At 36.9% G+C, this 22,694-nt stretch overlaps 1 protein-coding gene across 4 annotated transcripts in view; it reads right to left on the reverse strand.

Annotated features, from left to right (window-relative positions):
- Positions 1 to 1,838: 1,838 nt before the first annotated feature.
- LOC146004394 (piwi-like protein Siwi) overlaps positions 1,839 to 22,694 on the reverse strand; it is an 86,726-nt gene continuing 65,870 nt past the window's right edge. For all 4 annotated transcript variants that reach the window (XM_083143208.1, XM_083143209.1, XM_083143210.1 and 1 more), the window contains exons 14-18: positions 21,377 to 21,548; positions 18,758 to 18,882; positions 7,060 to 7,205; positions 6,169 to 6,316; positions 1,839 to 2,779 (exon numbers count right to left, since the gene is read on the reverse strand). In XM_083143208.1, coding sequence (XP_082999334.1) covers positions 2,663 to 2,779; positions 6,169 to 6,316; positions 7,060 to 7,205; positions 18,758 to 18,882; positions 21,377 to 21,548 — 708 coding nt within the window. In that variant the 3' untranslated portion in view covers positions 1,839 to 2,662. The remainder of the gene's footprint in view (positions 2,780 to 6,168; positions 6,317 to 7,059; positions 7,206 to 18,757; positions 18,883 to 21,376; positions 21,549 to 22,694) is intronic.

Genomic DNA, 22,694 nt, shown 5'->3' on the forward strand with positions numbered 1-22,694 from the left:
ATGCTATATACAGGGTGACCACTCTAGGATCATGGTAAAATTCAAATATACTTCCTGGTTTTCAAGGCAAACTTTCCAAAAATTAAAGGCTACAAGCAGATGCTTTCTCTCTTTCTACCTTATGTATTTCCGCCTCTCACCACTCTCACAAATATATTAATAATATAACGGTTCTGTGTGATTCCAAAGTATCCAAAAATTCTAATTCAATTAAATATAATAATATTTAATTTAGTTTAGGGTGTGGAGTTTACATTTGCCAAAAGACTAAAATTACATCTACAAACACAAGTCATAAATGTTACGGGGTGTATTAATCTACAGAAAACTTAATTGTATAAGAATTTCAACCTCAAATTTACCTAATCAACTAGTCAAGATATCTTATCGTGCAATAATCTTCCGTCTGTCAGATAGATTGTTTTGCAAAGGACACTAACAAAGCAAACTGATTGAGAAAATTCTTGCTTTACTTTCCACGCATCTTTCTTTTTCTTCCTCGATAAAAAAAGCTAACCAGTGAAAAACTTGGCTAAGGACATTTATAAAACATGTATAAATTCAATGGTATTTGGATTAATAAACGTTTAATTCATGCATAATTCCCAGAATTCCTGGTGAGTAGCACCCTGTACATATCATTATAAATATACAAAATAAAAACAATAACACAAAATGGCTCGAACACATAATAGCGAAACAGCGGTCTTGCCTAAATATTAAATAAAGTAAGCTCTTCATTACTAAATAAACACTTATTAGATACTACATAGGTAAAGGTAAAGTTCCCCGTGCATACAGCACCATGCCATGAAGGCACATTTTAGAGGATGGGGGAGGAAGGGCTCTACACATTTTCTCTCTCTCTCTGTGCCATTTGGGATGTGATCAGCACCATGCTCCAGCCACCTTTACCCACCAGGGTTGCTCTCCAGGTTGATTTGAGGCTGGGGAAACCCCAGAGCAACTTTATATGGAGGGAAAATGCTGGAAAAAATTAGGATCTTAAATCACCCACCCCAGGAATTGAACCTGGGTCTCCTGAATGGCAGTCAGACACCCTACCGACTAAACCACCCTGTCTAGATACTACATACCTAATAAAAAAATAAATTATAAAAAGCAGCATGAGTCAACTTGCAGTCATAGCTTGTCATTGCTGACCCACCCAAAAATACTTGAAGATCAGCCAGGTAAAGATTCATATTTTTTACCTCTACTAAAAACAATTATTATTCACATTCGCTTAACTAACACCACAACTGATCAGTTCTCTTCAAGTTCTTTCAAGAAATAGCTTTTCTCCTGTATAATTTCAGTGCCAAAACAAAATTCCAAGGTTTTTCATGGGAAATTTTCCCAATTTTTTTACTGATCCAGTACAAAGTTCATGCAATTTATCCCTTTTGGCATGGTCAATATTAGCAGTTTAAAAGTAACATCAACTCATGTAATAATGCATGTAACTTAAATTCATTTCGATAACAATCTGTTCAAAGCCTGTAAAGTATGGTGGTAAAATACTCGCCTATTTTAATGGTAGTACATGAATATTGGGATTTCACAACTATATGAACATTCTACAGTAGAAACTTTGGAGAGTGTACTAGATTTTCTTAAGCAAATCATGGTTGATAAGGAACCATAAATTGTAAATGGAATGTAAATGCTTATGGAAAGAGGGTTTTCTAAGAGAGACCCTTATGTACTATCAAACTCCATTGTAGCTTTTCATTGAGAACAGGAGTCAGCGAAGTATAAAAATATACAGACAAAAATGTGCACTCTGGTGTCAAAACGTAATTCTCTTCTTTCCTGGATAAATTTTCCACGTGCGAAGGATAGAAAAATGATTATGTACCTATATTTTCAGGTATTTGTAATTTTTTTAATAAAAAAAGGTAAAAGTACCTTCAAAACACTTAAACATTGTGATTTTTACATTCATGACACTATAGGCTTGAACACAGTATACTGAGCACACTGTAACCACACACTAATTCACTTCATACATATTGTTGAAGTTGTTACATGCACTGCTTTGCTTCGTCAAATACATTACAGTGGTATACTTAAAAAAAAGAAGAAATGAAATATCAGTTTCATCCATTCAGACAAAAATATTTATGAATATTTAGTTGCAACTGTTTCATATGTTGTCCTGGCACATTTTACATATTTGCGAAGTAGACGTAATTCAGAAATGTGCATATTTTATGAATATCTCATAGCAACTATGTCTATCGCTTATCCATAGAAAATTTACTCCTGTGCCTATCATCAGAATTAAGTATAAGTACATATGATCAAGTAGAGAATCATACGAGTTCCGTAATCCTTCAATCAATAAAAAAATGTAGCAATATTCATGTTAAAAAAACTGAAACATGCAAATCACAAAATAAAAAAAACATCTGCAACGAACCATTGCATCTCGCACGAAACACCCTTGTACCATCCGACAATATATCTTTCCTGGACACTTTTACCCATTCTCCACTGTCATTTAGGTTGCATGACATCTTCCACAAAGCACAATGTAACTTTGTGGGCAAATGCAAAAATTATCAAAAACACATTGTACAAATAATGAATATGTAACAAAACTAAGCGCAAAAGTTCCAACAATGAAAGACACCTGGCAGTGAGTTATGGAGTGTATTTACAGGAAGTACAGAAGATCATCCAGATCATTCCTTGGAGGATGGTGTAGTGACTGACCTACAAGGAAGGCAAGCTTGTGAGCATACTGGCATGGTGCAGGAACACGTACAGTACCCTGTAAAATAATAATAAAAAACAAAAGTTAAATTAGTACTAGTCGTTTTCCTGTAAATAATGCCAAACATGTAGAATTTAATGTATCTTCCTTTAGATTGTCACACATAACACACATATTTTTGGACAAATCAATATTTTAATGTTTGTCCAGAATTACAGCTCCTTACTGAACGAAAAACCAGAAAAGCCAACTTCCATGGTGGAGTGATTAGCACAGCATGCTGTGAAGCCCGGGGTTCCGGATTTGAATCCTAGCCTTGACATGGGTGTTCTTTTATGTTCCAAAAAGTGGCAGATGAGCGAAGTAAAATAAACCAAATCAAACAAATAAAAGAAAAACACAAAGATGGTCCAAATACAACACTATCTAAAAAATATGTAACAAACAGGAAATATGTAATAAACCTCACAATGTGTAACATGAAATTCATATGGTTCCTTCATCATAATTCGCAGACATTTGCAGTTTTTGCTTGCCTGCATACAAAGAAAAATATATGTAATTATGTAACAATCCAGGTCCTACTGATGGCATTTCAAATTAATAGACTCCACATAAAGAAATCCTCTCTGCCTACACATTTCCAACCATGTTTATCATGCTACACATCTTGTACCCTAGTATCAGGTTCAGAAACTTAAGAAAAATCAACTGTAAATGTAAAAATAGGCTTTTATCTTTGCATGATTCATTCAATTCATTACTTTTAGCTGTCAAAATTGAAAAGTTAATTGGCAAATAAGTGCAAAACTATGTTGACAAAAAAATTCACATTGCATACTTTTTCACAACAAAGCATTTATTAAAAGTATGTCTTACTTTTCTTTGCCATATACGATAAAACATATTCATGCATGCAATATTTCAAAAAGTATACAAATATATTGCATTCTAATTCTTTGACTTTGAAATAACTATAAAAGATGGTGATATTCCTGTATCAAATATATCTAAGATAACATGCCAATTATTTCAAGTTCCAAATCATTAGGATTCTGCAGTTGTCAAAACTGGCATTCTATGAAAATTAGGTGCCAAGCAAAAAATCTAGTTTTATGACAAACTGCCATAATTTTTATTAGTAATGTTTCTTTAATAATAGCATGGAAATGCTAACTTTGTTTAGGAAGGTACTCATAAATTGCATACTGTCTGAAAGCCTGAAAGGCAAAATCCGAGTAAGAAACTGATCTCATCTCTCTCTCTCATATCTGCCAGCAGATTACAAGAGGTATATACAGTGGTCATAATCTTTGACTTGCAAATTTTTACTTTCAGTTCATTTAATCACATCTGCAGATCAATGTGTCACTATTTTATGTCCACAAACGTTTTTTTCGAAAAATTAAAAATTCCTTGATTCATTTCTGATTAGTCTGATTGAGACGAACTTACTGTGGAGGGTTTATCCAATACTCTACAGCGCGATAAGGAACCCCTACCTGTTTCCCCAAACTTGCCCCTTAACTTCCAACTAAATACCGAACCGACAAACCCGTCCCTATTCGCCTCGCCAGTAGCATAGGTAGCTATGACAAGTGAGCCACCGCTGAATATTTTCCAAAATTTAAAGTATTAATTGCGAAATTTACACAACCTGCCAATCCCACCGAACCTTAACTTTTATCTATCATTACTATCTGGACACCCTATATATATATCTCACACGTGTGCAATTCCTTAAATATTCTTTAATTAACTTGTCAATACCAACGATTTTTTTGCAAATCACTCTAAAATTGATATTCTATGAAGATATCTGTATATTTCTAAAGAGGATAATTAATTATGATCAGTGTGAACCTGAATTCCCCCCCTCCTGGAAGAGAAGACAGTTATTAGCACACAAATTATTAAATCTCTTTACACTGATAAATTATTTAGGTGAATGTGTAACACCAGGGTTTCGAAATGCACATTTATTAACAAAGCAAGTAATAAAAATAAAGATCACTTTCAGACATGATTTCCTTTGCAATAGGAAAATTAAACAAAATAAAAAAAAAATGGATAGCTTTGAAGTTTAACTAATTTATGAAAACATGTCTTCAAACAGCTTGTTTAACACATTAAAGCTGATAACAGCGGTGATAGATTCCACACTTCAACTATAGGTTACTCATGTTTTAGAAAAGGTCACATGACCTGGAGTGACAATCATAACAATTCACTTTTACAATTAACAAATATGAAATGTTAATTTTATTCTCATTGTAGGTCCATATTCATATCCCTTGCAAATATTATCGTTCAGCAAATTCCCGTAATCAAATTATTTTCAATATGACGAAGCCACATCCTTTGTTATTTTCCTAGGTTCGTGACTCAAGAAGTTCACATATAATGGCCATAACACAATGCATGCATGCTTCAATCACTGAAACGTTATGTTTCAAAGCTTCTTCAACAACCACGCAGTTGTCACTTCAATACTAGAAGAATTTTGTACTTACATTATTGTTCCGAATACAAACCATGTGACTCTGACAGCCGGCAGTGAATTTCACTTATCCTGCAATCTGATAATCCTTCGTCTCGTTACATGATCATGTCCGTATTTCCCGAGCTCTTGCGCTTAGAACTTGATATCAATAATAGCTTGTACTATCTTTACAAATCCGATATCCTTTGATTTTTCACCGCTCGTATTTACTTGCTACTTTCTCGTTCTCCATCTTCTTTTCGAGATGCCTTCCCCCGCGTTCAAAAGTTCCAGTTCCGGTCAACACTTTTTTCTTCTTCTTTTATTTCTGAGAGATTTTATGCACACTTAATCTCTTTGAAGTCAATGACCATATTTCAATTTAAGCACCCATTAAAGACATAATCTTTCAATTAGTTACATAATTATCACTTTGCTGTACCAGTTATCGCGATGACCAAATATAAATAAAAAACAAATGAAGTAATCCGCCTTATTTTTACATACCAATACCCATCATCTATGCATCGAGAAACCGCAAAGCCCATCTATTGAGCAAAAAATCAAACTATTTGCGACAGCACTGCAGGCTACTGCCACCTAGTGAGTAAAAACTGTACTCATTCAAACAACACGTAAACTATTCACATCGAGTCATATGAAAATTACCTACACTTTTGACATGAATTATAAAATATTAAATACAGTCTGCATTTTAAATAGTGTTTATAACAATATTCGTTATATGATGATTTTTAACTCCTCAATACATTTATATTATGTCAAGTTATTTGTTACAACATTTCTATGTGCAAACAGCTCCAATATTAACGCCCAGTCAATGTTTCAAAATGTTGAAAATATATCTATGTAGTATTTCTTTCTAGATGGCATATATACATAGTTTTCAAGTCCATACATGTATCAACAAGAACAATACTAATTTTTTTAAAGAAATACTCACCGACCAATTGAAATACAGGTGGGTCATTTTGTATGTGAGGCGCTGTATTTTGTCAGGACTTAGTCCTAGACTATCATACAACACATTGTAATATGTGGGACTGACTGTTCCTTGCCTTACAGATTGAGATACCAGGAAGAAATCATACCTAAAAAGGAAGAAAACATTGGTCAACAATTTAATTTAATGAAGCAAGCCATAGCTACAGTTAGTGCTCTAGATAGAGAACAAGCATACAAAAAAAGTGTTTATTGAAGTGCACTATACTAGACAAGATTAGCAGCCACTTTCCTTAGGACTTGAAATTGCCATTTTATATTTTTATTGGGAGGTTTCACATTACGATACAGGTCTCCAAATTCTTGATTTACTCATACCTTGTGAACTGAGTTTGTTTAATTCCACTTTATGTACTGAAAGGCTAATTGGAATGGACCTTCACTTTAAAGTGGGATTTGAACTACTGTTTGGCTCCACCAGGGATCGAGCCTGAGAGAGAGAGAACATTACCACTAAGCAATCGGGGAGGCACTGAGGCACTCTTACATAAGAACAAGTAGTGAAGTACTATTTAATGAATACATGATGGGACAGGGAAAACATCACTTCTAACACACAAAAAACACTTCACATGCAATAGTGTATGTATTATGATTGTTAGAACTTCAGCCTAAGAGAGATGATGACCGCAGTTAGGGTACCTGTGTACTGTCACCTGTTAAGAAAAATATAAGGTGACCACACTGTATACAATAAAAAGAAGACATTTGAAAATCAGATTGCATGGCTCCACACAGTGTACAATAAATTGCTAAACGCAAGGGCTTATAAAAGATTGTCTACTCTATTACAGTCACTGACAATAAAAAAAGAAGACAAAAGTACACTTACCTCTCAGGCAATGTTATGCAATCATCTGCTACTGTCCCTGGTGGTGGATTCTGCCCCTTCAGAAAGAGTCTTGTATTTATCCTCTTGGATACAACTATGAAAGCCATCTTCACAGGATTGCCTCCATACAGGGAAGATAAATTTCTCTGTTGAAAAAAGTAAAACTATAATTCAAATTTCATGTTATGAAGTAACAAAGAAATGGGCTGAAGCATATTTAATTAATATAATAATCAAGTAAGTGTCAAGGTTAGCACCAGTATTCTATATATACAGGGTCCGTTCTGAAAGTATCCGAACTTATTTATTTGCAAACAATTTATTGATGACAATTACAACTACTGTCAATATTCTTCAATTTAAGCACCTTCAGCCTCAATACAGCGAGTATAGCGACTTTTCCACTGTTCACAGCAGTCCTGGAAGTCCTTGACTGACACCCTCTTCAATTGACGCAAAACGCTTCCCCTTGAGCACCTTTTGACCTTGGGAAACAAAAAGAAGTCAGCTGGTGCCAAGTCCAGGCTGTAAGGGGGATGAGGCAGCATTGCCACGCATACGTTGGCCAAAAATTCACCTACCAACAGCGCTGTGTGAGCCGGTGCGTTGTCGTGGTGAAGCACTCACCTGTCAGCGATGTCAGACCGGACGTGCTGGACCCTCTGTCGGAGACGCTGAAGCACTGTTTTGTAGAAAGCTGCATTCACGGTGGTCCCAGCAGGTACAAACTCTTTGTGCACGACCCCCTTCGAAAAAGACAAGGAGCATTGTCTTCACCTTTGATTTTGACATCCGGGCCTTCTTTTGATGAGGGGACGTGGGGGTGTGCCATTCTGAACTTTGTCTCTTGCTTTCAGGGTCGTAAGCCTCCCGTAGCATGGTTAAAGTCTCCGTAAAGTTTTGTTTTTTTCAATTTAACTCAAAATTTCACAGCGTAGCACTGTTCCAAAGTGCACTCCATTTTCACCAAATCCACCAACTGCAAATTCTTGACGCGACGTTTTTTCCGTGTACACAACACGAGCGATTGCACCTCAACCACTGCTCGCAGGCAACTGAGCGAGGCCTTGTTTTGAAGGTTAAGGTCCTAACTGCTACCTGGCACAGCTTACCTGAACCCTCGACCGATTCTCGCACCGCGCTGTGGACAGTTTGGATACTTTCAGAACGGACCCTGTACATTTCAGTTATTTGGCATCACTTTTCTGCATCTTGGCTTAATCGTGATGATGAAAATGAATGATGAAATCAGTACTCATGTTGAAGTACTGATTCTTGTAGTACACAACAAATTGCCACAAGGTTATAATTTGAAGATCTGTGGCTGGTGACAACCAAAAAGAGCTATAAGCATGCATTTGGGAATAACAATTTTATTGGTTTTGTAAAAAACTAAACTTTTAGAGACATACAATCTTGGTTGATGACATTGGCAGTCCAGAATTCTGGCAATATGGTCTCAAATACTGAAAACACTTGCATGAAAAATTATATTTCATAATTTAGCCTTAAAGTCTAACTTTCCAGTGTACATTTCATTGCACTGGCAACAATAGTAGTGTAAGTCCCTTGATAAGTCATCTCGCTCTGTACCATCACAGTTAGGGAATATGGTATGAAATCACAACAGGGTAACAGGACAGCGAGAAATTAATGTGAAGAAAGAGAAAAGAGGATTCAGAAAGGAAAGAGTTCAAGGGGGAGCGAATAAGAAAAAGTAACATAGAGAATGGAGTAAATAGGAAAGATGTAAATTGGTGAACTACGTAATACTTATGTAGAAATCAGTCTGTGCAATTTTCCTCACTCCAAGTTAAGCTAGCTGAAGGAGGGTGGCATGTGCCCCCTCTTCCCTTGGCCCCCTCCTCTCTTGTCTCCCTCTACAGGCACCAATGCTTCCACCTAAGGCCAGAATGTAAAAAAAAAAAAAGGTAAAGTGCTCCCCTGTGCATAGCACCACACCATGAAGGCATATAGGGGGTGTGGGGGTAATGCCCCACACTTTCCTGAGTGGGAGTGATGTGATCAGCATCATGACCCTGACTGTCTTTACCCCCCAGGGTTTCCCCCAGGTACCCATGTTATTCGACGCTGGGTGGGCACCGGGGCCGCTTCCAACGTTAGAAAAGTTCCTGGATTTGAACCGGCCAGGGATCGAACCCAGGATCTTTAGCATGGTAGTCAGACGCGTTACCGACTGAGCCACCGTGGCCAGAATGACAGAGTTTATTGACTTAACACCAATGACACGAGAAAATTAATAATTGCTGATACCTTCGCTTTTTCCTATATTCGGTATCTTCCTCACTTTTGGTTGGCTTTTTGGATCACCCTGTAATTCCTATGCATCACATATCGTCTCTGTATTTAAGCATGGAAAATAATATGCATAAACTTTAGTTCCTTACAGAAGTCTGACTTCAGGGAAAAGTTTTGTTCTCTATAAATACCTTCAATTTCACACTACTGCCACCGAGATTGTTATTACATGCCATCATAGAAATTCAAAAAATCCATGAGCAAGTAGTTTTTGTTTCCTTGTAGATGATAGTAAACCCAAAAGCTCTTGGTACGCGTATCAACTGATTCCTACAGTCTGTCTGTATCATCAATATAGAGCATATGATGCACAGTGCATTGGATGTATACACGTACAGTATGTGCGATTAGAATGTAATTAATATGTTCTCTGCCACATCGGCCACAATGAGCAAAACTGGCGAACACCAATCATGCCATGTTGGTCATTATGACCAAAATATGTGGTTTGACTTTGTAAAAAAAAAGGTTGGCATAGATTAACGCAGAATTGAGTAAGCTAAATGTTGATGTAACCCATTTTTATGTAGGTCTACTGGCTAATTTTTAATTGGAGTCCAAAATTGAGTATACTAACAATCTCCCTAGCCTTCTTAAACCTAAAGGTTCATGGCTGCAGCAACACAGGCCTTCCATCTGTCCCTATCTTGAGCAAGTTCTATATACTCTTTTAAATCCCTACCAATTTCCCTTAGGTCCATCTCAACGTTGTCCCTCTATCTTCGTCTTGGCCTTCCTACAGGTCTCTTACCATCAGGTTTCCCAATAAGAATCCTGTAAACTCCTCTTTCCTCTCCCATTCGTGACACATGGCCTGCCCATCTAAGTCTTCTTGATTTAATTATTCTAATAATATCTGGACATCAATACAAATTATGTAGTTCTAAATTATGTAACATCCTCCACTCACCTGTCTCCTCATCCCTTTTAGGTCCAAAGATTTTCCTAAGGATCTTATTTTCAAATACTCTCAATGTATGTTCCTCTTTCAATGTAAGGGACCAAGTTTCATACCCATATAATACTACAGGCAAAATTACTGTTTTGTATATTGTAACTTTTAGTTTCTTAGATATTAAATGAGAAGACAAAAGTTTATGAAGAGAGAAGTAACATGCATTTCCTGAATTAAGCCTACTTTTTATTTCCTCTTTAATATAATTTTCATTTGTTAATATTACTCCTAAGTATTTGAATTTGGAAACTGGTTCAAACGAGTTGTTATCAATAATTAGATTTTGATTATTACCTAACACTTGGTTTCGGCCTGTAAGCATATATTAGTTTTCTCTTTGTTAACTTCCAATCCTATCTCTTTAGCAGTTTTGAAAAATATTTTAGCATTATTCTTAATTGTATTCACATCATCCCCCAGTAAGTCTACATCATCTGCATATGCTAACAACTGAGTCACACCATTTAATTTTAGTCCTTCTTTAGTTTCTTTTACCTTCCTAACAGCATATTCTAAGGCAAAATTAAAGAGCAATGGAGATAATGCATCTCCTTGTTTTAACACATCATGAATTGTAAATTTGTCACACATATTAATACCCACACGAATTTTACTTTCTGTTTCACTGGTGCATACTTTTATCATACTAACAAGCTTCTTAAATATTCCAAACTCTACTAATGTATTATATAATTTATCTCTTTTGACCGAATCATGTGCTTTTTTTAAAATCAATGAATAGCTGATGGACATTTTGATTATATTCCCACTTTTTTTCAAGTGTCTGTCTGATGTGAAAAATTTGATCTGTAGTTGATGTGTTACGTTTAAATCCACATTGATAATCACCTATAATTTCATTAGCATATGGGGTTAGTCTTGTTAAAAGAATGTTAGATAATATTTTATATGTTGTTGAGAGTAGAGAAATTCCACGGTAATTATTGCAGTTCATTTTATCACCTTTTTTAAAACACAGGAACAATTATGGATTATTTCCACTGTTGAGGGATTTCTTCTTTATTCCATATTAAACAAATTAATTTATGAATTTGACATATTAATGAATTTCCACCATATTTAATTAACTCAGTTGGTATTAAATCAATGCCAGGTGCTTTGTTATTCTTTAGCCTTTTAATAGCATCTTTAACTTCAATCAAGTTAGGTTCTGGAACTAAAGGTTCTGCAGTGTGGACTTCATTTACTTCTGATTTATCTCCTATATGGACATTTAAAAGGTCATTAAAGTAGTTCTTCCATCTATTTAGAATATTGCTTGGGTCAGCTAGAAAATCACCTTCTTTATCTTTTACCAAGTTTACTTTAGGTTGCCACCCCTTTCTGAACTCATTTACACCTTTATATAAATCTCTGATATTTTTGTTTTTGCTGTTTGTTTCAATTTAGTTAATTTTGCTTTTCAAGTAATCTCTTTTTTTACTTCTAAACGTGCGGTTAACTTCTCGCTTTATTCTATTATAATTGTTTAGATTTTTATCATCAGAATTATTTAACCACATAAGTCTAGCCTGATTTCTTATTTCTATTAGATTATGACATTCATTATCAAACCATGCTTACTTTTTCTCGGTTTATGGTATTCTATACTTTCTTTAGCTGCTGATTCTATTGCATTACGTATGTGCTCCCAATTCTTATTTATGTCTGTTTCATTTATATTTTCATCATCATTTAAATCCTGCAAAACATCAAATCTATTTGACAGTTTAATTTGGTAATCTTTCTTAATTCTTTCATCAGTAAACTTTCCTGTATCAAATTTTAGAACTTTTAGATTTTGTTGCTTATGATTTATCACTGAGAGTCTTTCCCTTAATTTAGCAATTACTAAATAATGGTCACTGGCACAGTAGCACCTCTATGTGTACGAACGTCAATTATACTAGTATGCCTTCTCTTATCAATGAGAATATGATCTATCTGATTATGAGTTTTACCATCTGGAGAAGACCAGGTATATTTATGGATATCTTTATGTTTAAAAGTGGTACTTTTCACAATTAAATTCTTTGAGGTTGCAAAAGTAATCAATCTTATACCATTATCATTAATTAATTCATGAAGACTTTCTTTACCAATCGTGGGTTTAAATGTCTCTTCTTTGCCAATCTGTGCATTACAGTCACCTAACAGAATTTTCATGTCATACTGAGAAAATTTATCAAAGACCTGTTCTAACTCTGTATAAAAATCATCTTTAGTATTATCAACTTTATCTTCCGTTGGTGCATGTATGTTTATTAAAATAATTTTACACCACCTACCCTGTAAAACTGCATATGATATCCTATCATTAATAAATTCAACTGTTTTAAGAGCCGAGATAATTCTATTATTTATGAAAAAGCCTGTTCCAAAATTATGATTTTCAGTACCACCATAGAAAAAAGTATAATTTTTAGTTTTACAATTCCCTTCTCCTGGCCACCTAACTTCCTGGACAGCTACTACATCTAATTTATACTTAACTATCTCATTAACTATACACTGAAATGCCCCAGGCCGGTAAAGGCTCAGAACATTACAGGTGCCTAATTTAATATCCTTATTCCTAATGTAGATCTTATCCTTAGTCCAGGGACCTCCCAAAGTAGTCCCCACCTGGAGATCCGAAAGGGGGAAGTATTTTACCTCCGGAATATTTTACCTTGGGAACATCCATGACCTTATATTGCTGTTTCTTGACAATTTTTTTTTACAGTGCAGAGTTGTCAGCTCTATGCCTAACCCCCAATATGAATGGAGGAACTACTACACAAGACAAACACAAACACATTAGACAGCACAATTACTACACAAGATGAATACAAACACATTAGACAGCACAACTACTACACAAGACACATACAAACACATCACAACTATAACACAATATAAACACAAACACACCACAACTACTACACAATATAAACATAAACAAACTACACACCACAACTAGTACACAAGACAAACACAAACAAATTAGACAGCACAACTACTACACAAACATACTAGACAGCACAACTACAACACAAGACATATACATACATATCACCAATACTACACAAGACAAACAGAAATACATTAGACAACATAACTACTACATAAGATAAACACAAACACACTAGACAGCACAACTACTACACAAGACAATCCCAACCACACTAGACAGCACACCTACTACTAGACAAACCCACATACAAGCACACCACAACTACTACACAAGACAAACACAAACACACTAGACACCACAGCTACTACACAAGACAAACCCACACACTACACAGCACAACTACTGCACAAGACACACAAACACATAACAACCACTACACAAGAAAAAAACAACACACAACTACTACTACACAAGATTATGAAAAAAAAATAGTTTACATATTACATTGGCATGTACCATGTACCTAATCTGTGATATAAATTTCATTCCAATCACATGTATCCTTCTTGGTGTTGCAATTTTCACAAACAGCAGTGTGTATATATACACACAGAAAACACACTCCTCCAGACACAAGATTATTAGAAAGTTGTTTATCTGGAACATTCCTTTCCAGTTTTAAACTAGTATTTTAATAATATATTTAATAGTATTATAACAAAAAATAATCAAAACCATCCTGCTCTTCTTTGGGATTCCAGAGGCACGCATATCTTCATGATTTGAAGCTTATACTCATACAAAAGCCGAGTAAATTGTATTGTCAATAGTTCGTTAATTATGACGCTCAGGTATTCGAAGAATAGTTGAAAAAAGGAACAGCAAATTATAATAATCATAACCATATTCCTTATAAATTATGTCAATTATAGACAACAAAGTGACCCTCAAATAAATATAACAGTTGGGCTGAAAAGTTCGTAGGCTAACATAGTAAAAAATATTTTTTTGACAAAATTCGATTTCATTATTCAATATAGTTACCTTCGAGGGCGATACAACGATTATAGAGGTCATACAATTTTTTGATGCCATTTTTATAGTACGATTTCTCTTTAGCCTCCAAATAGGCCTCAGTTTCGGCGATTACCTCTTCATCAGTGCTAAATTTCTTTCCAGCGAGCATTCTTTTAAGGTCTGCAAACAGGAAAAAGTCACTGGGGGCCAGATCTGGAGAATATGGTGGATGGGGAAGCAATTCGTAGTCTAATTCATATAATTTTGCCATCGTTTTCATTGATTTGTGACACGGTGCATTGTCTTGATGAAACAGCACTTTTTTCTTCTTCAAATGGGGCCGTTTTTTCGTGATTTCATCCTTTAAACGCTCCAACAACGATATGTAATAATCGCTGTTGATGGTCTGGCCCTTTTTGAGGTAATCGATGAATATAATACCATGCGCATCCCAGAATACTGATGCCATAACCTTGTCAGCCGACTGTTGAGTCTTTCCATGCTTTGGATTCGGTTCATCACGTGCAGTCCACTCGGCTGACTGTCGATTGGACTCTAGAGTGTAGTTATGGAGCCATGTTTCATCCATTGTAATATATCGACGGAAAAATTCGTGTTTATTACGGTTGAATATCGCTAAACATTGCTCCGAATCATCAAAACGTTGTTGCTTTTGATCGATTGTGAGCACGCGCGGCACCCATTTTGCACACAGCTTTCGCATGTTCAAATATTCATGCACAATATGTCCAACACGTTCCTTTGATATTTTTAAAGTCTCAGCTATCTCGATCAACTTCACTTTACGATCATTTAAAATTATTTTGTGGACTTTTTTGATGTTTTCGTCGGTAACAGCCTCTTTGGGGCATCCACTGCATGCATCGTCTTCGATGCTCATTTCGCCTCGTTTAAATTTAGCAAACCACTTCTCAACGGTTGATTTTCCTGGTGAAGAGTCCGAATAATGTTTATCAAGCCAAGCCTTGGCTTCAACAGTATTTTTTCTCGCCAAAAAGCAATGCTTTATTAACACACGAAATTCTTTTTTATACATTTTTTCACAATAACAAAAGCTGCTTCACTCACAATGCTATATCTCACGAACTAATTATCCGGCAGCTGTGAAATTTATACACGTATCTTTTGAAGGTTAGTACTAAGTAAAAATCACATGGATTTAATTCTAGTAACGCCATCTATGAGTCAGCCTACGAACTTTTCAGCCCAACTGTTACTTTGTACGGTTGTCTACACTTTAATGTATGGAAATGAGCAGTACAATGACTACAACATCCTTTCCTTTAGCCTGCCCAAAATATTATCGTCTGTTCACATAAAATGGGTAAAGTTCTCGCCTGTTCATTATACTTGGTCACTGATAACGCATGAATTTTCAGATATCCTTGTTTTGAAAGCAAAGTTGGAACAACGTCCACCACTAAGGTGCTTTTTCGATATGAGGTTTATTAATCCTTCACCCCAAGCCGACCTCTTGGTTAGCACGCTACGAACTCAAGGGTCCCTGGTTCGAATACCGACCGGCAGTGGCGGCGATTGGGCTCCGAAAATGGGGAGCAAGGTGCCAAAACTGGGGGAGGTTGAGGTTTAGCATAGTGCGGGGCAAAAGTGGCGAAAAGTGGAAAACAACTCTCCCCCAATCGCTGCCACTGCTGGCCGGGCACGGGTTGGTGTTCTCTATGAGTGTCCCGTCATCAATTTCATCATTTCGTCAATCGTCCTCATCGTCGCGATTAGTCAATAGTGGCAGAAAAGCAACCCTCAGTAACAAAAATCGAATGAAATCTTCACTCCAAATATCGCAGATCACGATTATACCGAAAATGTGAGCAATACAATTTTAGTGGTTTAAATTTGTGAACAAAGTCACTATAAGCACTGGAATTATGTATTCTTTATGGAAATTCGAGGCTTTTACTTAGCGTTAATACATAATTGAATTAGTTGTCGTAATTTACAGCAGACAGTAGCAATATCTTATCAGGAGATGGCTACACTGACAAGACATGGAAATTTCTAGAGGGCTCATTGCGAACAAAAAGAAAATAGCAAGCGAATGGCGCAATGCGTAGCAGTCATGTAATTGCATTGTTCTGTTATCATTTATTAGTCACCTTGTTAGCACAATACAACACCCATTCTTTCGTGTAATAAAATTGCTTTCAGCTTTATTGCCAGGAAAACATCATGCTGAAAATGCGATAAACTGATAAGTTAATAAATTGTTTCAGTGGTTGTCGTTGCCAAACTTGAGTATCTATAATTTTTAATCCGACAGTAGAACTGTCTGCGAAAATTTTGTGTTCAAATGATGTGAAGCAGCAAAAATGTAAATTAGTATGGACAACTTTATAATACAGCAAACCCGGTGTAAATATCTCATACTTTTCATGTCGTACAAAAGCAAAGTTGGAGTAGTGTGTAACTTTTGAAACACGCTGGAGAAATATTCATTAAGATTTGGCACACACAGGAGATGGACTGCACAGTGTGGTCCATAAGTTCCCAGATTGATTTTTTTTGCAGCCTTCCCAGTAACCCCGTTTTGTGGATGACTGTTGAGCTACGTAGTTTGAACCCTTTTGAACAGCCATCAGTCTAGCCTTCGTTGTTGAAGAGTGCTAACGTCTGATATAACCTGGTGTTGTGTATGTGTGTGTGTCAGACTCAGGTGATGGACGTGGAGGAGGAACAGCGGTAGCAATTAAATTTTGCTGCAAAGCTGAATTTTTAGCGAAAAAGACATTGGAACTCATTCAGAAGGCATAAGGTGAGTCAGCACTGAGTTAGACAACCGTTTTTAAGTGGCACAAACGTTTTCATGAGGGCCGGGAGGCATTGAAGGACGACGAACGCAGCGCTTCCAAAAATCAAGGGTCAAGACTATGTTCATCGTGTTTTACGATATCAGTGGCATCATTCACAAAGAATTCGTGCCTCCAGGTAGAACAGTAAATCTGGAATTCTATCAGGAAGTGTTAAAACGCTTGCTAGCTTGAATCCAACGAGTTCACCCAGACTTCTTCACCTCTTGTGATTTTTTTCCTGCTGCATGACAACACCCCTGCTCATTCGGCAGCAATAAATCGCCAGTTCCTTGGTGAAAAGCAAGTCTCCACGTTGCACCATCCAGCTAATTCACCAGATTTGTCACCTCTGGACTATTTCCTCTTCGCAAAACTGAAAATGCATGTAAAGGGTTCAATATTAGACTCGATTGAGGAGATCCAGAAGGCTGTGACCGACAAACTTAAGACACTTCCGAAAGAAGATTTTTCTGAGGCCATGAAGAGATAGAAAACTCATGCTGGGCAATGTATCGCATGAAGGTAAAAGGTAAAAAAAAAGGTAAAAAAAAAAGGTAAAGTGCTCCCCTGTGCATAGCACCACGCCATGAAGGCGTATAGGGGATGTGGGGGTAACGCCCCACACTTTCTTGATCCGGTCGTGAATGGGGGTGATGTGATCAGCATCATGCCCCTGACCGCCTTTACCCCCCGGGGTTTCCCCCAGGTACCCATGTTATTCGATGCTGGGTGGGTGCCGGGGGCCGCTTCCACCGTTAGAAAAGTTCACGGATTTGAACCGGCCAGGGATCGAACCCGGCACCTTTAGCATGGTAGTCAGACGTGTTACCGACTGAGCCACCGTGGCCATCGCATGAAATGGATCCTATTTTGAGTAAACAAACAGTCAAAATTCATACGGCTTTGACTTTGAATTTGTTACTGCCTTAATCCGGGAACTTATGGACCGCACTGTGTATGTAGAATTTCAGCAAAAAATGCATAGACGTAAACACTACAGTGTTTCAAAGGCAACAGATCCAGTTGCGGTAAAGCAGTGAAAAATCAAACTGGCTCGGTAGCTCAGTTGGTAGAGCAAGGGCAAAGTATGCCAGAGACATAGGTTCGGGTCCAGGTCGAGCCTGCATTTCTCGCTGAAATTCTACACACTGTAGAAAGGATTAGTTCTCTGCTCTGAGGGTCAACAGTAGCCTACAGAGCACACATTACTCTAATCAGCAGGTTGTGACCTTTTAGCTTGTTCTACACGGTGTTTCATTTGCTCTTGACCCCTGATTTTCCCTTGTAACGTTCGAAATAATGGACACAATTCAGTGAAATTCGATGCGGACATACATTGGTCCATGAGAATACGAGTGTAGCAGCGTTACTCTCTATTGCCTGCACCTGCTCAAATTGAAGGCCGATTACGAATACCTTCCGTAACATGGACAGGCATGTCCAGGCATGCCTCGATGCTGATGGCAACCACTTTCAACACTCGCTACGAGATCATCATGCTTCTCATACAGCAAGGCATATCCATAACAAATTTCACTGAATAACGTTCATTAATTTGAAAGTTATAAGGGAAAATCAGGGACTGAGAGTAAGTGAAACACCCTGTATATTCACACCATGCATAATGCATGTACAAAAGTCTTGATTGCATGCGAGGGGGAAAAAATTGATTGAACAACATACCCGCACTACTTCCACCTCATGGTCAAACACGTATGGCAATTGACCTTCTCCAACTCCATCTCTATAAATAATGATGCGCTGGGGTAGTGTGCCTTGATTATACTGTTTGTACTTGTGCAGGGCCTCTGTAAAGAAATACACAGAAACATAGTAGTTTTGAAAATACTGAACATAATAAATAATGAACAATATTTTCACTGTCATCATTCATATTGAAACAGAAATCTCAACCTATGTTATTTCACCTGCTGGGTGGAAAAAAATTAATAGCCTACTACAAAAAATAATGTTACTTATAAATAATATAAATTACAATTTTACTTACGTTTTTTGCGAGTATAATACATTTTCTTCAATTACGACATTTCGAGAGATAACTTCTCTCTTCTTCAGGTTTTGGTGTTTTATAAGCAATTCATAAAGTCATAGCTTCGTCAAAATATTTCTCCCATAGTCATTACGATTAAGGGTTAGGTGAAATGCAAGCAGGGAAAAAGTATAGGAAGATCGATTACGCACTGAAAATTAACGTGCTTTAAAGCCATCGTTTACCAAAGTTAAAACCTATTATACAAACTTATTTGTCCTCCTGCATAAATTTTTAAAAACTGTAAAAACCTTTAAAATTCTAAAAACCGTTCACTATTTCACAGTCAAGTTGTCTGCAACGAGCTTCCCACCGAAACCTGAAGAGAGAAGTTATCTCTCGAAATGTTGTAATTGAAGAAAACATATTATACACTCAAAAAACGTAGGTAAAATTGTAATTTATATTGTTAATCTTGTGAGTAATTTGCAGATAGTAAACATGAACGTATAATGTTACTTGTAACCCTAATTTTGTTTTTAAAAACTAACAATGTAGAAGGGTTTTGGAAACTTTGCCTGATATATTTTTAGATTAATTTGTACCATTACAGTAAAACTGAAAAAATAAATTTATAAAGTACATTGAAGATAACTACTTTTTCACTATGTTTATTCCTGATGCTCCAAGCAAAGTAGTAGTAACTGTGCAACATTCCTCGGGTGCCTACTACAGCTACACTAGTACGTCTGCGGAGGAGCAAACTAACTAGCTTGGCAACAATCGTTCAGTAGCACCAAATGCACTGAAAAGTTTTACCCATCGTGCTAACATTTTCTCCAGCGGTGGCATGAGAGACTAACTCAGGGTTCGAGAAAAAGTACAGTCTGAAGTTAGAGAAAGTTTAATACCGTAGTTGGATACACTTATAGCACTGTAAACATTGTAAGTTTAGTACACACCCATGTAGGATATTACACTCACTACCACACAATGGGGAGAGAATGGCTTCTGCAAACTGCCATAAACTGGGAACCGGTACACTGCTGCTGCTGCTGCCCTCTGCTGTCGTAACAGTAGCAGACTTCTGTAGCTGCAGGCTTTTTGCAGGGAAACTGTTGGCTTGTTGGCTTTTGGGGGCAACTAGGGCATCTATTAAGGTCACCCTCACGATAACCGTCGTACTTTATCTGACCTGTAATTTTACCTTATGAGCGGTTGCCTAGAAACCCAACGCAGGCAGGGTACCGCTGGATGATAGGGAAGGAGTTGTTCTCTCAGCAAGCGGAGTGGGTCCTCTCACCCTAAAATGGAGTTTGTTCTCTCACCAACAAGCAGAGTGGTCGTAAGTCGAGTGGCGACTTCTCTCACCCAAAGGTGGAGTGGATTCTCTTGCCCGTGGGCAGAGTCAACCTCTCTCGCCTGAAAGCAGAGTGCAACTTCTTCAGGGTGCTTGTACTCTCGCAAGAGCGGAGAGCACCTTTTCTTCCAGGTCAGTTTTTAAGAGAGATCTTATCGTGAGCAGACCTGAAAGCCAACTGCAGAAAAATATGCTGCGTGAACTACGTGGAACCATGCTAGAGAAGGCAAGGCCATCTCTACAGCAGTAGATTGAACTACATGCTCAAGGCACAAACGATAAATACATATTATATTAAACGTGTGCTAAACGTTAATATACAATTATAAGATTAACATTACACATTCTTTGCGACCACGCAGCGCCTTATTAACATTAAAACTCAGCATAATATGCAAACACAGAGCACCTGACCTCATTATCAAGTGATCATAACACCATTTACAATGAATGGTTAGCACAAATAACGTTGACAGAATTAGCAATTAACATGGAATAATAACACTCAGAAACTATATAATTGTGATGACCTCACAGTATCATTACAACTGTCTTCTGGAAATACAGGGTGAGGCCAAAAAAAAAAAAGTACCCAAACAACTAACTAATCCTGATTTCACATACTCTAAGCAAAACATTCCTAAGTGGATGGCTGCAGTGGCCAATGAAATTAATTAAGGAGTTTCACGGATAAAGTAAGTACTTGTGGCAAGTATACTAATGTATTGGTGTCATTTTTGTTCACCGAAACATTAGATATTTGGCTTCATTTCAAAATGCACCTACACAGAGCACTAAAGTGGATTACTGCATAATCAATAGATATGAATACAAATTAATAATCTCTTTTTTTTTTTTTTACTTGTCTGCACTTCCCCAATTGTCAAAGCACTGGAACAACACTCATCAAAATTTCAGAGAAGATATTACAAGAAACAAGAGAGTAACTTACTTGTCAGGTTTACTGACAGCTCATTGCAGATCTCCTCGTGATTCACATGTTGTGAAACGGAGGAGAAATATCTGCTGCATCCCTTATCTAGGGATGCAACCATTGCACCCCAAGAACTCTTTCTCGCACTCGATGTATCGTGGCACACATCAAAACCTACGACCATCAAGCCCTGTAAAAGATACAGAAATTTCATGTACAAAGACAAAAAAAGATCAATTTTTGTATCACTACACTCAAAACAAAGTCGAGAATAGTGACTTTCACAAAATGACTAGACCTTCTATGTTTCACTCTCTGATAGTCTGTTAATATAGCTTATGGACTTACCTAAAGCAAGACTATAAATACAGCAGGAATGTGTTAACTACATTCAAATTACATCAACCTATTTATATACAGGGTGTCCCATGTAACTTGACAAATCGAAATATGCATCAAACGAAAAAATGTTCCATATGAAAGTACATATAATAGTATTGTGGAGGCAAGTCACCTACACTACAATGAACACACCCTGGTGGGGCAGGGGCAACCTTCAAATGGTAAAAGGTATTGCAGACTCAAATTCGACTTCCGAAAATATGTAGGTTTTGTCCAACACATTTTGTTCCATTCATGATAGATAGTATGAAGCTAGTCTCAATATTCTGTTATAAAGACTGAGACTAAATAAGCTTGTGCGGTGCAAGTTCAAAATAGAGGCTCAAAATCTTAAGACTATCTTATGAAGCGATAGGTAAGATTTGTCAATCTATGATAGGACTAAAATTTTGAATATACCCCTTGAACTGCTATCGGTAGCGCTGGCAGCGATGACATTAGACTGCGGTAAATCAGACTATCAATGTTCACTTATTACGAAACAACCCACTCATGTACAACCACTCTTCAACAGAAACACCTTCCTATTGGCTCCCCCCTTCATACCACATACCCCCCATTACCCATGGCTACCATCATATAACAGAAATATGCCTTAGCCTCTTGTTCTAACAATCACATCAAACCAAACTTTTCTCAAGCATGAAACTAACCCTTAGAGACCAGAGCAAGATGAACCTTCCCTGCCTCAAAGAAATATCATCATTAACATATTTCTATATACATTATACACTAATTAATGTTTGGGTATGAATTGCAAATCCCGAGTCAGAAATATTTGTTTATTGACAACAAATTATTTAAGCAAGAACATGAACAAGCTTATATCTGACATTGAGCATCCTTCGCGTAAACCATGTACCAAATGCTCAATAATTACTTCCCTTACTAGAAATTAAAGAAAATGTCTGATGTAATGGTATTACACTACTCG

Source organism: Lepisma saccharinum, chromosome 21 (genome assembly GCF_977018435.1).
Source record: "Lepisma saccharinum chromosome 21, izLepSacc3.1, whole genome shotgun sequence".
Taxonomy (NCBI): Eukaryota; Metazoa; Arthropoda; class Insecta; order Zygentoma; family Lepismatidae; genus Lepisma; species Lepisma saccharinum.